Source organism: Oncorhynchus keta, chromosome 36, assembly GCF_023373465.1.
Source record: "Oncorhynchus keta strain PuntledgeMale-10-30-2019 chromosome 36, Oket_V2, whole genome shotgun sequence".
Classification (NCBI taxonomy): Eukaryota; Metazoa; Chordata; class Actinopteri; order Salmoniformes; family Salmonidae; genus Oncorhynchus; species Oncorhynchus keta.
In genome coordinates this window covers 1,719,680-1,735,588 of record NC_068456.1, presented here as the reverse complement: position 1 = coordinate 1,735,588, position 15,909 = coordinate 1,719,680, and the positions used below count along the sequence as shown (strand labels likewise).

The window sequence follows — 15,909 nt, the reverse complement described above, 5'->3', positions numbered from 1 at the left end:
GTAGAGCGAATTATTTATTTCAGCTTTTATTTCTTTCATCACATTCCCATTGGGTCAGAAGTTTACATACACTCAATTAGTATTTGGTAGCATTGCCTTTAAAATGTTTAACTTGGGTCAAACATTTCGAGTAGACTTCCACAAGCTTCCCACAATAAGTTGGGTGAATTTTGGCCCATTCCTCCTTACAGAGCTGGTGTAACTGACCTCCTTGTTCGCACATGCTTTTTCAGTTCTGCCTAATTTGATGTAGATGATGCAACTGAGTCAGGTTTGTAGGCCTCCTTGCTCGCACACGCTTTTTCAGTTCTTCCCACAAATCTTCAATGGGATTGAGGTTAAGGCTTTGATTGCCATTCCAATACCTTGACTTTGTTGTCCTTAAGCCATTTTGCCACAACTGTGGAAGTATGCTTGGAGTCATTGCCCATTTGGAAGACTCATTTGCGACCAAGCTTTAACTTCCTGACTGATGTCTTGAGATGTTGCTTCAATGTATCCACAACATTTTCCCGTCTCATGATGCCATCTATTTTGTGAAGTTCACCAGTCCCTCCTGCAGCAAAGCACCCCCACAACATGATGCTGCCACCCCCGTGCTTCACGGTTGGGATGGTGTACTTTGGCTTGCAAGCCTCCCCCTTTTTCCTCCAAACATAATGATGGTCATTATGGCCAAACAGTTCCATTTTTGTTTCATCAGACCAGAGGACATTTCTCTGAAAAGTATGATCTTTGGCCCCATGTGCAGTTCCAAACCGTAGTCTGGCTTTTTTTATGGCGGTTTTGGTGCAGTGGCTTCTTCCTTGCTGAGCGGCCTTTCAGGTTATGTCGATATAGGTTATGTTGATATAGATACTTTTGTACATTTCCTCCAGCATCTTCACAAGGTCCTTCGCTGTTGTTCTGGGATTGATTTGAACTTTTCGCACATTCATCTCTAGGAGACAGAACACGTCTCCTTCCTGAGCGGTATGACGGCTGCGTGATTCCATTGTGTTTATACTTGCGTACATGTTTGTACAGATGAACGTGGTACCTTCAGGCGTTTGGAAATTGCTCCCAAGGATGAACCAGACTTGTGGAGGTCTACAAATGTTTTTCTGAGGTCTTGGCAGATTTTTTTGTGATTCTCCCATTATTTGAAGTTAGGCCTTGAAATACATCCACAGGTACACCTCCAATTGAAACAAATTATGTCAATTAGCCTATACGAAGCTTCTAAAGCCATGAAATCATTTTCTAGAATTTTCCAAGCTGTTTAAAGGCACAGTCAACTTAGTGTATGTAAACTTCTGACCCACTGGAATTGTGATACAGTGAATTATGAGTGAAAAAATCTGTTTGTAAACAATTGTTAGACAAATGACGTGTCATGCACAAAGTAGATGTCCTAACCGACTTGCCAAAATTATAGTTTGTTAACAAGCAATTTGTTGAGTGGTTGAAAAACTAGTTTTAATGACTCCAACCTAAGTGTATGTAAACTTCCGACTTCAACTGTATATATATTTTTTATCCCCTTACCCGCAGGAGGCCTTTTGCCTTTTGGTAGGCTGTCATTGTAAATTAGAATTAGTTCTAACTGACTTGCCTAGTTAAATAAAGGTTCAAATAAATAAATAAAATTGATATTTCCCAGGTGTCTAACCTTGAGCAGGTAGCGGTCAACAGACTCTCGGTCCAGAGGGGAGTTGACGTAGATCTCTCCATTGGTGTGGTTCACTGTCCGGATCTCAAACACATCCTGCATGTTCCCTGCCACCAGACTGAAGTTCACCTGAGAGAGAGACAAAGAGCAGAAAATAGTTCAACAAGGCTTGCTTGAGCCCCCCTGAGACGCCAGGTTTTTTTATCACTTCCTAGGTCTTTTCTTTAAATATTCTGTGGTGGAGGGTTAACACAGTGTTAGTTTAGCAGTACCCACTGTTTTTTTCTTAGTTAGGGAGGGAGAGGACAGAGTTTTTGTTTACTGGGGTTTGAACGGTGCACGATGGCTTCACAGCCTAGCGCGGTCATGCTATGGAATGTGGTGCAGATGAGGATGGGTCTAGTCATGTCATGGATGGTGGTGTAGATGAGGCTGGGCCTTGTCAGGTTATGCAAATGGGTGAGGAGAGTGTAGTGGGGAGAGGGAAGAGACTATGGGCGGTGGAAGAGGGTGTCAAGCGTGAGAGGAAAAAGGGGGAGAATAAAGGAGGTGGGAGGGGAGAGGTTGGTGTGGTCAAAGGCCCTAAGGAACCTTCATCTGGTGCTGGGGGGAGGCTCTGACTAGAAAGAAAGGGCAGGTGATCAGGATGGGAGATGGAGATGAGAAGGAAGGTGAGTCTGAGGACGATGAGGAGGCTTTCTTTTCAGACTCCACCTCAACAGGTCCAGAGCTGACACCCAGTCAGGTCAAAGTACAAGGTGAGGAAATAGTCAAAGTTCCTGAATGAGACTAAAGGGAAAAAGGTTCACCTTTAAGATTTTTTTTGTGATCTGGGAAAGTTTATGAGATCAGTACAACACGCTATGAAAAATGAGGGGCATGGTGTCCTCTCACCCAGGAAACGTTTTAGGTTGAGAAAGTGGGTCACAACCGTACGCTTTTTAGATTAATATATTTTTTCTGGCATGGGGCTTTTTGAGCTTTGCTATTGGTCTGTTTCTTTGCTGGCTGTTCTCCCACTTCTTATGTCGACTCTTCGGGTAGGCTCGCTTAAAATAAATGGCACCAGAAATGAGGGAAAGAGGAGGAAAGGACTCTGTTGTGTGAATTATGTAAAACCAAAAAAAGTACAGGTATTGTTTCTGCAAGAGACGCATAGTGATGTGGTGAATGAAGTCGATTGGGGGCTCTGGTGGAAAGGGTCAAGTGTGCTGAGCCATAGAAAAAATATAAGTGCAGGGGTGGCAGTCCTTTTTGCACCGGGTTTGGCCGTAGAAATTTGCTCCTCAAAGGAGGTGTGTATGAGTAGACTGCTTGTAGTAAAAACAGCAATTAACAACGGTGGTTTTGTCCTTATAAATGTGTATGTGACTAACACAGGGAGAGAGATGGCGCGTCTGTTTTGGTGTCTTAGACAGGAACTCTCACAGGTAGCGCCTGAGGAGACGCTGGTGGTCGGCGGGGACTGGAACTGTATGATGGGTTTTACGAAATCTAGAAATGGGGAGGAGCCTCATTCAGGCTCAGAGGGAGTGTTAAGGGACATCATTAAGCAGTTTGACCTAGTGGATGTTTGGAGAACTTGACATCCCAACACAAGACAGTATACATGGGTGAAGGTCTTTGGGGCTAGGGTGAGTGCAGCGCAACTCGATCAGTTTTACATCAGATCAATAGGCTGTTGGGCACTACCATTCTCCCGGTGGGTTTTTCGGATCACCACATAACCATAGCTTGGCTATCTATCTCACCAGGGCTATTGGCAGGCATCCTATTGGAAGTTAAATGTAAAGCTCTCGTCACGCCCTGGTCTTAGTATTTTGTGTGTATTTGGTCAGGCCAGGGTGTGACATGGGTTTTTTATGTGGTGTGTTTTGTCTTGGGGTTTTTTCGTACATATTGGGATTGTGGCTTAGTGGGGTTTTCTAGGTAAGTCTATGGCTGCCTGAAGTGGTTCTCAATCAGAGGCAGGTGTTTATCGTTGTCTCTGATTGGGAACCATATTTAGGCAGCCATATTCTTTTAGTGTTTCGTGGATGATTGTTCCTGTCTCTGTGTTTGTTTGTGCACCAGTATAGGCTGTTAGGTTTTCTCATTACGTTTATTGTTTTTGTACTGTTCGTGTTTCATCTTTATTAAACATGAAGAGAAACCACGCTGCATTTTGGTCCGACTCTCCTTCACCACAAGAAAACCGTAACAGAATCCCCACCACAACAGGACCAAGCGGCGTGGTGACAGGCAGCGGCAGCAGGAGCAGCGAAAGGAGGAATGGACATGGGAAGACGTTTTGGCTGGCAATGGTTGTTACACTTGGGAGGAGATACTGGCTGGAAAAGATCGCCTCCCATGGGAACAGGTGGAGGCACTTAGGAGAGCAGAGGCAGCCGGAGAGAGGAGCCGGCGATACGAGGGAACACGGTTGGCAAGGAAGCCCGGTACTCAGCCCCAAACATTTATTGGGGGGAGGCTCACTGGGAGTATGGCGACGCCAGGTAGGAGACCTACGCCAACTTCCTGTGCTTACCGGGGGGCTAGAGAGACCGGCAGGCACCGTGTTATGCTGTGGTGTGCACGGTGACTCCAGTGCGGGTGCATAGCCCGGTGCGGTACATATCAGCTCCTCGTATCGGTCGGGCTAGAGTGGGCATCGAGCCAGGTAAAGTTGGGCAGGCTCGGTGCTCAAGAGCTCCAGTGCGCCTGCACGGTCCGGTCTATCCAGTACCACCTTCACGCACCAGCCCTCCAGTGGCAGCTCCCCGCACCAGGCTTCCTGTGCGTGTCCTCAGCCCAGTACCAGCACTCTGGCACAGAGGGATGAAATGGACATTCCCCTATGGTCCCATGTACTGGCAGAGGCCGCAACCCAGATATCCCCCAGCCGTGCACCGGGGTCGATGGAATCCCAGTGGACTTCTTTTGCGTGTTGCGTGAGTGTGTTGGGGTAGGAGAGTTGCCGATGAGCTGCCGACCTGCGGCTGCGGGGGGAGGAGGGGTGGGAAAACCCTGGAAGTCCTGGCACAACAAACAGGACTAACATATCTTGAGCTGCTGGAGAGATTCCTGGGGGAGGTCAAGGAGGCACTGACTGTACCGGTAAGGGGGTGTTTGATAGGCCAAATGGGGAAGGTCCACCAATGTTTCCACCACAGCAGGTGACGGCAGAGACTGGGGACTGGAGGGGGTATGGAGGACTCATTGCACTTTAACACTCTGAGCCTGGGGAAGTTTGGGGAGGTGGGAGGTAAAGTCATCTACAACCTCTGCATTAAGTTAAGGAACATTTGGAGCCTGTCAGGAGTGAAGGCGGTGGTAGGGGGTATGGTAGGAGGTATGGTTGGTTTTAGATGGAGGAGGCTCTACAAACTCCCAGTAAGAAATAGGTCAGGGGACCTCCAGTGGAGGATTCTACATGGAGCCCTGGCCACTAATAGCTGGTTGGCACGGGTCGATCCGGGAGTCAGACAGGGGAGTCCTTTCTGTGTCATGAGTGAAACTGTGTATTATGTGTTTTCTGTGTGCGCCAGGTTAATGCCATTAATGTCTCTTTTGGAATGTCTGTGTAAGAGGTTGGGGGTGGAGTTTACTGTTGGTATGTTTATAATGGGGTACAGGTATTCGAATAAGGAAAAGGTCAATATGTGTTGTTGAATTTTCTGTTTGCTCAGGCAAAGTTGCCTATTTGGCTAAGGAGGAACAGGATCACAGGTGGGGGGATAACATACCCTTTACTATGATTTAATGGGATCTCTGTGCGCCTTACGGTGGAATTTGAGTTCTATAAAATTGTCAAAAGTATGGCGATGTTTAAGGAGATGTGTACGGTGTGTCGGGGAGGCCGTCTATATAACTGGGGAAGATGGGTTAGATGTGGAAGTGGTGAGGTTTTGGTTATCATGATGTGTGATGTTGTTTTGTATCATGGGGTAGAGGGCAAGGTGAGTATGCAGAACAAAAAGTCTAAAGTCTCTCTCTCTCTCTCTAACCAGTGCATTATTCCCAGCATCTTTGTCGCGCCCCAGCACCACAGCCACTCTCTTCCCGATGGCCGTGTTCTCTGGAATCTCCACCGACGAATCAGATGTGATATCAAACTCGGGACTGTTGTCATTCTCATCCAGTATGGTGATTGACACCTGCCACATGCATAGACACAACAAATGAGAGATTGCCATTGACAAGGAGGATGGAATGCTACATACCTTTTGATTTTAATATGATTAACACGGTATGCTGTTTAAAAATAATTAAAGTACATTTGTGACACATACGTACACACACGCACAAACTTAATTAAGCTTTTCATTAAAACTTTAAGGCAGTTCTCCAGACTGAAGACGGAAAGCAACACATACCTTCTGCAATTTCCCCATGAGATAGCAGTAACGAGGTGAAAACAAAGATTGTCATTAACTGACATTTTCTACAAATTGTTACATGGTTCATTATTGAAAACAGGTCAGACCTGACAATGGGCAGAGATGGGCAAAGATACTTGTTAAAATGACAAAATACTCTAAAGACCAATGAATCAAAATGCAATTCAAAATACTTCTGCAAAGTGTTGTATCTAATCACAATATAATTATTTTAGGTATTTTGATATTTTCAAAATACAATATACATTTGCAAGTACATGCCTTCACCACAACAACATCCTCAGTTAAGGTAACAATGTGATAGACTGTGATGTGGTAACAGACTGTGATATGTGGTTCTTTATCTACTTTGGTTGAATGCAACGACTAAGTCATTTTGGATAAGAGTGTCTGCTAAATTACCAAAATGTAAATGTTTATGTAAAAATGATTATTGGCCTTGTTTTGGGGGCAGAGCTCTTTAGAATAATGCCCAGCATGCTTTGCAAGTGTTAATATTTATATTAACATTCTGGTCATTTACAAGACACTCTTATCACACCATAGTGCCATTAGACTTGCAGTGTGAAAAGGGGCCACGCAATTGTTCATTTATTGTGTTCCTTTTTTTTGTTCTTTCTTGTTTATTTAAATATTAGTAAATAGTAAATATTTTCTTAAATCTATTTTCTTAAAACTACATTGTAAGCATTTCACAGTGAACAACAGTGTTGTTTTCGGCACATGACAAATATAATTGGATTTGATTTGAAAATTGTGAACCGCTTAAGAAAATGGAATGGAAAAGTAATATCATATAATATAATATGCCATTTAGCAGACGCTTTTATCCAAAGCAACTTACAGTCATGTGTGCATACATTCTACGTATGGGTGGTCCCGGGAATCGAACCCACTACCCTGGCGTTACAAGCGCCATGCTCTACCAACTGAGCTACAGAAGGACCACAGTACTTTAATGTACTTTTTTTAATGACATGTCTCAAAATTATCTTGTTACAAAACACATTGGATTGTAGTTAAGGCCAGTGAAATACAAAAATTAAAAAACTACTTAAGTAATTCAAATACCTAATTCAAATACATATAACAGAAATACTGCCCATCTCTGACAACAGGGAATAAAAATGTATAATAAAAATAAAGAAAAAAATGAAAGATTAAAAGAAATAAGTAACTGTCGTACCACAGTGGAGTCTTTTTTTGGTCCCCCATCGTCAGCCACTACAGTCAGGGTGTAGAGATCCCCCTTCTCTCTGTCCAGCAGCCCTGTGACTGTGATACGACCCTGCGGATGGACAGATAGATGGAGAGAGAGAAGGAAAAAGAGGGGGAGAGAAGAAGTAAAACACATGAACAAACAACCTGATTTATCCTAGTTTGAAATATACAGTATAATCCTATTTTGAGCAGAGTACAGTATCCAGCAGGGATGGGGATCAATTCAATTTCAATTCAGTCAATTCAGGAACAATTATTTTCAATGGAAAATTGTAATCGGATTTGTAGTTATTTCCTGAATTTAAATGGACTAAGAGTGAAATATGCTAATATGGTGTTACACCCTATCCTGTCCACCGACTCACCGTGATACTGTCAATCTTGAAAAGCGTGAGGGCGGCTGGCGATGTGTCCGGGTCAAAGCGATACGACAGCTGGTTGAGGTTGTCCGCCGACTGCGCCTGTACCTGCACCACCTCTGTTCCCGTGGCGATGTTCTCGAGGAGTGACACCTCGTAGCCCGCCGAGAAGAACGCCACTGCCTCGTCCAGCTCATTAAGTAAAGTCACGTAGACCGTGCAGAAGCCACGGTGGAACGGCGGTGCCTGGTTAGTAGCCGACACGTTCATCAGGTAGCTGGTCTTGGTCTCATAGTCTAGGTAGTCTACAGTGGTCACCAGGCCCGTGCTCACGTCCACATCGAACTTATGGTCGGACCCAGAGACGAGGGCATAGGCCACCGCCCCGCCATCACCTGGATGGAGGGGTGGGAAGACAGGGAGGAGGTGAGGGGGTTGCAGGGCAAGGTGTAAAGGGAAGGAGGTTTGGAGAAGGGATGCAAAGCAAGTGAGAGAAGTGAACAAACAAAACAAATTCTTTAAGGCCCAATGCAGATGTTTTTATCTCAATATGAAATCATTTCTGGGTAACAATTAAGTACATTACTGTGATTGTTTTCAATTAAAATGCTCAAAAAGTAACAAAAATGGCTTCTTAGCAAGAGCAATTCCTCAAGCAAGACTTTTGCTAGGGCTGTCTGGGAGTGGTCCGAGTGGAGAGGGCAAAACTGAAAACTAGCTGTTATTGGCAGAGGTTTGGAATTCTCTTTCTTATTGGTTTATTAACTACTACTGATGTCAGCAGGCAGGCCAAACTCCATCTCACCCAGGCTAAAATTTCAGGAGGTCTTTTCAAACAACACTAAAACGGAGTACGTAGCCATGCATTGTTGCTACACACACCTATCTAAAATGTCCAACCACAATATAACCAACAATCTATATTCTGCTCTAACAAAGAGACATTTCCAACTTTCCATGACATGTGGGCAGGACATGACATAATTATGTCCTCAGAGGTGATGAAGACCAAAGTTGTAGTGTTTGGTGACTGTCAACATCACAGCAACAGTTCTCCCACACAGTGTTTGTGCAACACATTACAGGACGGGAAGTGAATAGAGGAAGCCCACACAGAATAGCAGAAGTAGAGGGTTAAAGGCCACTCAGATTAATGACGCTCAGCTAAATGCTAGTTTCAGACAGAACAATACAACTCAGCATAAAAGCTGTATGAGAGTCATATAACACCAATGGTAACTATGGAGGCGGGGAGAGCCTTCTAACACACCACTTCATTGGCTTACTGAGGGACACCTCAGTACCCATAATGCTCTGTACAGCATATTCCGTTTTATTTTAGTAAAGATGTTCTAAAGCTGACATAATGTTGTCCTGTCTCTTTATCAATCAATACTAGTATGTATATGTATGTACATTACACTGTATTTATTATCAATAATACCAGCTTGTACAGAGGGCTATGGGTACTGTAGTACATTATGTTACACCGCAACACCCACCGGTGTCGGGGTCTGTGGCTCGGACTACGATGACAGAGGTGCCAATGCCAGCGGTCTCCCTTAGGCCCAGGCGGTTGTACTGCTGTTGGGTGAACACTGGTGGCTCGTCGTTGGCGTCTTCCACATACACTATCACCTGTAGGGGGAAGACAGAGGGACTGAGAGTCAATGAAGTATAACTGGACAACTACTCACAAGTTTACAGGTGCCCTTTGTGTTATACCCCAACAGCTCTCTCCCTTTTGCCCCATACTCTACTCCAGCCCTATACTCTAATATGTCCTGTCTCACACCCTCTTATCTCCCAATACACAACCGTCTCTCACCTTTGTTATTTTCTGAATCCTGCCACATATCCTCCCTCATGTATGACCCCAACAGTCTCCTCTTCTATGTTCTGCCGTATCGCCTCTTCCCCCCTCCTTCCCCATCCCCTCTTCCTCCCCTATCTCCTGCATCACCCGTACAAAGCTTCTCATCCTGCCCCGGTCCCTATTTGTGGGCCTCCACCTCTAGCCCTGTCCCCTCCCCTCCCCATCCCTTTTCTCACTCGTATGGAGCTCCTCACCTCCAGCCCTGTCCCCTCCCTTCCCCTCCTCTGTCCTCTACCCAGTCTCCCACTACCCTCCCATGTATCCTCCTTCCATCCTCACTCGTACGGAGCTCCGCACCTGCCCTGTCTCCTCCCTTCCCCTCCTCTGTCCTCTACCCAGTCTCCCACTACCCTCCCATGTATCCTCCTTCCATCCTCACTCGTACGGAGCTCCGCACCTGCCCTGTCTCCTCCCTTCCCCTCCTCTGTCCTCTACCCAGTCTCCCACTACCCTCCCATGTATCCTCCTTCCATCCTCACTCGTACGGAGCTCCGCACCTGCCCTGTCTCCTCCCTTCCCCTCCTCTGTCCTCTACCCAGTCTCCCACTACCCTCCCATGTATCCTCCTTCCATCCTCACTCGTACGGAGCTCCTCACCTGCCCTGTCTCCTCCCTTCCCCTCCTCTGTCCTCTACCCAGTCTCCCACTACCCTCCCCTGTATCCTCCTTCCATCCTCACTCGTATGGAGCTCCTCACATGCCTTGTCCCCTCCCTTCCCCTCCTTTGTTCTCTACCCAGTCTCCCACTACCCTCCCCTGTATCCTCCTTCCATTCTCACTCGTACGGAGCTCATTATCCTGCCCTGGTCACTGTTGTAGGCCTCCACCTCCAGCCCTGTCCTGTCTCCCGACCCCGTCTGTCACGTCCTGACCTTAGTTCCTTTTTTATGTCTCTGTTTTAGTTTGGTCAGGGCGTGAGTTGGGGTGGGCATTCAATGTTTTTGTTCTAGGTTTTGTATTTCTGCTTTTGGCCTGTTATGGGTCCCAATCAGAGGCAGCTGTCAATCGTTGTCTCTGATTGAGAACCATACTTAGGCAGCCTGGTTTCGCCCTTGAGTGGTGGGTAGTTGTTTTCTGTTTAGTGTATGTCACCTTACAGAACTGTTTAGTTTCTTCCATTCGCTTTGTTATTTTGTTTTGTGTGTTCAGTCTAATAAATTAACATGGACACCTACCATGCTGCATATTGGTCCGATCCTTCCTACTCCTCCTCAGACGACGAAGAGATTCGTTACACTGTCTCCCCTCCTACCCTGTCCCTCTCTCGCTCTTTTCCCTCCTACTCTACTTACCCGTACAGAGCTCCTCATCCTGCCTTGGTCTCTGTTGTAGGCCTCTACCTCTAGCACGTGGGAGCTGCTGCTCTCTCTGTCCAGAGCCCTCTGGCCCGCGTCACGAGCCCCGAGAGCTCATTGATGCTAAACAGACTTTTACTGTTTCCTACACATGCAGACAGAGAGAGAGATAGGGAGACACACACATAGAGAGAGGGGGGGTGGCGGAAGAAAGAGGCAGAAAGAGGGGGATGGGGTGGGGGGCAGAAAGGGGTGGAGAGGGGTAGGGGAGACAGATAGAGAGGGAGTAGTGTGAGAGAGAAATGGGAAGAGAGATGTTAGCTGCGGGTTAAGAGTGATCGCGTGCAGGATGGTCATGAGGGTATTGGTATAGATTCAAATATGAATACTAGAATATTACCAACAGTAATTTGCTACTGCATTTTGTAAATGTATCATTGAGCTTTCAAATGGCTAATACAGTATGACTTCAAATAAATCGTTATGATTATGCATGCAGGATATGATTAGCGTGCAGTGTTGTTGTTAACAGTCTTTTGTGTGTACTTGTTTTTGTGCGAGCAAGTGTGAAAAGTATCTCCACCTGGCGACTGGGAAGTTGTACTCACCAGAGAGGATCTTGTACAAAACCCTGCCGTTCTCCCCCTGGTCTGCATCTGTGGCCTGCACCTGCACACACAAACACAGAATAAAACTTAACGCACATTTATAGCACAGCCATATGCAGCCATTATACTCATTTACAACCACAGCGACATGAAACCACATGAATAGGCCTACATAGCTACTAAAACATTTACACACTCGCACACAAACACATGCATGCCCACAGACACACACGCTGACATTCAAATGTACCTACAGTGAGGGGGAAAAAGATCTGATCCCCTGCTGATTTTGTACGTTTGCCCACTGACAAAGACCTGATCAGTCTATCATTTTAATGGCAGGTTTATTTTAACAGTGAGAGACAGAATAACAACAACAAAATCCAGAAAAACGCATGTCAAAAATGTTATAAATTGATTTGCATTGTAATGAGGGAAATAAGTATTTGACCCCCTCTCAACCAGAAAGATTTCTGGCTCCCAGGTGTCATTTATACAGGTAAAGAGCTGAGATTAGGAGCACACTCTTAAAGGGAGTGCTCCTAATCTCAGTTTGTTACCTGTATAAAAGACATCTGTTCACAGAAGCAATCAATCAATCAGATTCCAAACTCTCCACCATGGCCAAGACCAAAGAGCTCTCCAAGGATGTCAGGGACAAGATTGTAGAGAAGAGAGGGGCCCTGTTTCAGTCTCATTAGCTTTACAAAGAGATGTGGAGAGGAGAAGAGAAAGAGGAGGAGAGGGGTAAACAGGAGAAAAGAGAGTGGGGGGTCAGAATGTTGAGTGATGAATAGGATATTACACAGTGGAATGCAACACTTTGGCTATAAAAGTAATGCAGAACATCCCAGTCCGTGTTAGCTAAGCTTAGATGTTGTGATTGTAAGTATTTGCAGTGTTAGTGCTCGTATACGGTGTTGGAAATTGAGCCCATTGTTTTAGGCTCTCCCAGCTCTCTGTCCCCTCTTTCTTCCCTGTGCGTTCCCTAACACTCTCTCAAAGAAGCAGAGTAAGGGAGAAAAGTTCATACTGGAAGTGACTGAAGAAGTTAGAGAATATTCTAGTGTGTGTGTATATAAAATGTGTAAATGTGTTTATGAACTATATGTTTGTTTGCTGATGTGGTTACATGTGTTGGTTTGTTTATATGTGTTATGCCCAAATGTGTGTGTGTGTGTGTGTGTGTGTGTGTGTGTGTGTGTGTGTGTGTGTGTGTGTGTGTGTGTGTGTGTGTGTGTGTGTGTGTGTGTGTGTGTGTGTGTGTGTGTGTGTGTGTGTGTGTGTGTGTGTGTGTGTGTGTGCATACATCTAAGTATGGAGTCACAGTCAATGTAAGAGAGAGAGTGGATGTTGGACAGTGGAAGATGTCTGAACTCTCTGGAGTTTGTGGTTTGTTTGTGCGTGTTTGTCCTTTGTGGTGCTCACATCAGTTAGCCTACAGATGAAGAGAATAGAGAAATGTATAGGGAATTGGATAGTAATGGGTGGATGAAACACATGGAGAGACCACACAAAAAGAGAAAAAAACGGCATAAAACTGTGATACTATTTACTGATTGTTAACTAATCTTGAGGAAATTAACTGAACTGGATTATTTACGTATTGATTTGAGACCCACAGAGAGAGGATTTGTTGCAGTGTAGGGAGAATGGTGATCTCTTTCTTCCTGAGTATGAGTATTACATTTGCTTTAGACTCAGTACAAGAAGCAGAAAAGAGCAAAACTGGAGAGATGGAGGTAGAATAGTGTGAAAACTTGGTAGAGTAGTGTGTGTTACAGGTGGCAAGTGTGTGTGGCTATGTCTATACTGTAAGAGAGCTTCGATTCAATATCTTGTGTGTGTGTGTGTGTGTGTGTGTGTGTGTGTGTGTGTGTGTGTGTGTGTGTGTGTGTGTGTGTGTGTGTGTGTGTGTGTGTGTGTGTGTGTGTGTGTGTGTGTGTGTGTGTGTGTGTGTGTGTGTGTGTGTGTGTGTGAGTGTGCGTGTGTGTGAGAAGGCAAAGACTAACGAGACGCTGGATGCTCCAGTGACCTTTCCACACAGCTTCACTGTCATTTTGTCTTAAGAATAATTTAACGTCCCAATGTGTTTCCCCTTAAACTGATAAGGCACGCTTTGTCCTCATCAAATTAAAGACTACGTGTGTGTGTGTATATATAGAAATTCACCACCCCTTTCAAAATGTTAAACTTTTGTTGCCTTTCAGCCTGAAATGAAAACACATAAAATCAGACTTTTTCCCGGCTTTATTTACACACACAAAAAGAAATCTAAAGAACTCTGAACATTCATTACAATTAAAACAGTAAAACACCCTATTTGGACAAGTGAACACCCCCTGAGTTAAGAACCTTTTTCTTAAATTACAGTCATTCTACTAACCTTGCACACCTAGACTGTGCAATATTTGCCCATTCTTCCTTGCAGAAGTGTGCAAGCTCAGTCAAATTGCATGGTGACTGCTCAAGGACTGGGCTCTGACTAGACCACTCAAGAACTTTCACCTTCTTGTACTTCAGCCACTGTACGGTTGCTTTGGCGGTGTGCTTTGGGTCATTGTCATTTTGAAACATGAACCATCTTCCCATTTTCAACTTCATGGCAGAGGGGCTGCTGTTTCTCCTCAAAAAATGTGTTGGTATTTTGCACTGTCAAGTTTCCCTTCTATCCTGACAAGTGCTGAAGAGAAACAACCCCACAACAGGATGCTGCCACCGCCATGCTTCTTTACTGTAGGCATGGTGTTCTTTGGGTGGAAAGATGTATCGTTTTACATTCAGACCAAATTTCAATTTTGGTCTCATCTAACCACAGCACATTTTGCCACATGGCCTCGAAATCTACAAGGTACTTTTTGGCAAAGCTCAAACAAGACCCAATGTGGCTTTTTTGAGGAGTGTTTTTTTTCTGCCACCTTCCCATAGAGGCCAGATTTGTGGAGCGCTTGTGATATTGTGGCCACATGCACTAGTCTTTACCATAAAGGCCTGAAGCTTCTTCAAAGTCACCATTGGCTTCTTGGTAGCCTCTCTGATCAGTCTCCTCCTTGCCCGGTCATCTAGTTTGGAGGGACGGCCTGATCTATGCGGGCAGGGTCTGGGTGGTGCCATACGCCTTCCACTTCTTAATAATGGTCTTAACTGTGCTCTGAGTGATAGACAAAGCCTTTGAAATAGTTTTATATCCATCCCCTGACCTGTGCATTTCCACAACTTTTGATCCACCTGTAGTGGATTCTTTGCTTTGAATTGCACTACTAAGCATTGGAGTCCTCCATGAATAGCTGCTTTTATTCTGAACTAATCAAAGCCACTACAATTGATTACAGATGAAAGCCAATTAGCTTGATTTGTGATCTGGAAGGTGGTTAGTTTTTCCTCAGCAAGTTTGCAATTGCAATTCTAAGGGGGGGTTTCACTTATCCAAATAGGGTATTTTACTGTGTTACTTTACTGTGTTACTTGTTACTGATTTTTTTCCACTTGAATATTGTGGGTTAGTGTGTGTAAATAAAGTCACATTTTATGTGTTTTCATTTCAGGCTGTAAAGCAACAAAAGGTGAACATTTTGTAAGGGGGTGGTGACTCTCTATACCCACTCCATGTGTGTGTGTGTGTGTGTGTGTGTGTGTGTGTGTGTGTGTGTGTGTGTGTGTGTGTGTGTGTGTGTGTGTGTGTGTGTGTGTGTGTGTGTGTGTGTGTGTGTGTGTGTGTGTGTGTGTTGTGTGTGTGTGTGTGTGTGCGTGTGTGTGTGTGTGTTTCAGCCTGCCTGCGTACCTGCAGGATGCTGGTTCCTATGGGTACATTCTCTAGTATGCTGGTCTCGTAGCTGTTCTGGAGGAAGATGGGTCTGTTGTCGTTCACATCCAGTACTTTTACAAACACTGTGGCTGTGCCTGTCCTCCTGCTGCCTGATGGACCATTGTCTGAGGGACACACACATTCACACATTACAACACTGTGTGTATGTGTCTGTCAGTTTCTGAGAAACTGGGCCATTGAAGATATTTTTATGTTTTTTATGACACAACTACATTTTTATTACTTTTCAATAATTTCACAACTTACACTCAGTGCATTCATTGGTTGCATTTCAACTAAAGTAAGTCAAGATCTTTGCAAATAAAACCAACTGTATAATCTAATCATTAAAATCATACATTAGAAACCAATCCCTTCAATCCCTCCTGAGGTAATGACATGTGTACTCTCCTCTTCTCTCAATCCCTCTTCTTCTCTCCCCCTCTTCTTCCCCCCCCCCCTCTCTCTTCCCCTCTCCACGCCTAAATTAATATATAAAACATTAAGAACACCTGCTCTTTCTATGACATAGACTGACCACGTGTATGCTATGGTCCCTTATTGATATCACGTGTGAAATCCACTTCTATCAGCGTAGATGAAGTGGATGAGATAAGTTAAAGAAGGATCTTCAAGCCTTGGGGGTGAATGGGCAAAACAAAATATTTAAGTGCCTTTGAACGGGGTATGGTAGTAAGTACCAGGCGCACCGGTT

General features: G+C 44.8%; 1 protein-coding gene across 1 annotated transcript in view; it reads right to left on the bottom strand.

Moving 5' to 3' along the window:
- The window catches only part of LOC118369378 (cadherin-23-like), a 625,272-nt gene that overhangs the window by 149,212 nt on the left and 460,151 nt on the right, over positions 1–15,909 (bottom strand). The window contains 10 exon segments of the mRNA XM_052498286.1: positions 1,652–1,780; positions 5,638–5,787; positions 6,007–6,009; positions 7,217–7,318; positions 7,617–8,005; positions 9,113–9,248; positions 10,779–10,867; positions 10,870–10,919; positions 11,386–11,450; positions 15,171–15,319. Of these exon segments, the coding sequence (XP_052354246.1) occupies positions 1,652–1,780; positions 5,638–5,787; positions 6,007–6,009; positions 7,217–7,318; positions 7,617–8,005; positions 9,113–9,248; positions 10,779–10,867; positions 10,870–10,919; positions 11,386–11,450; positions 15,171–15,319 (1,262 nt within the window).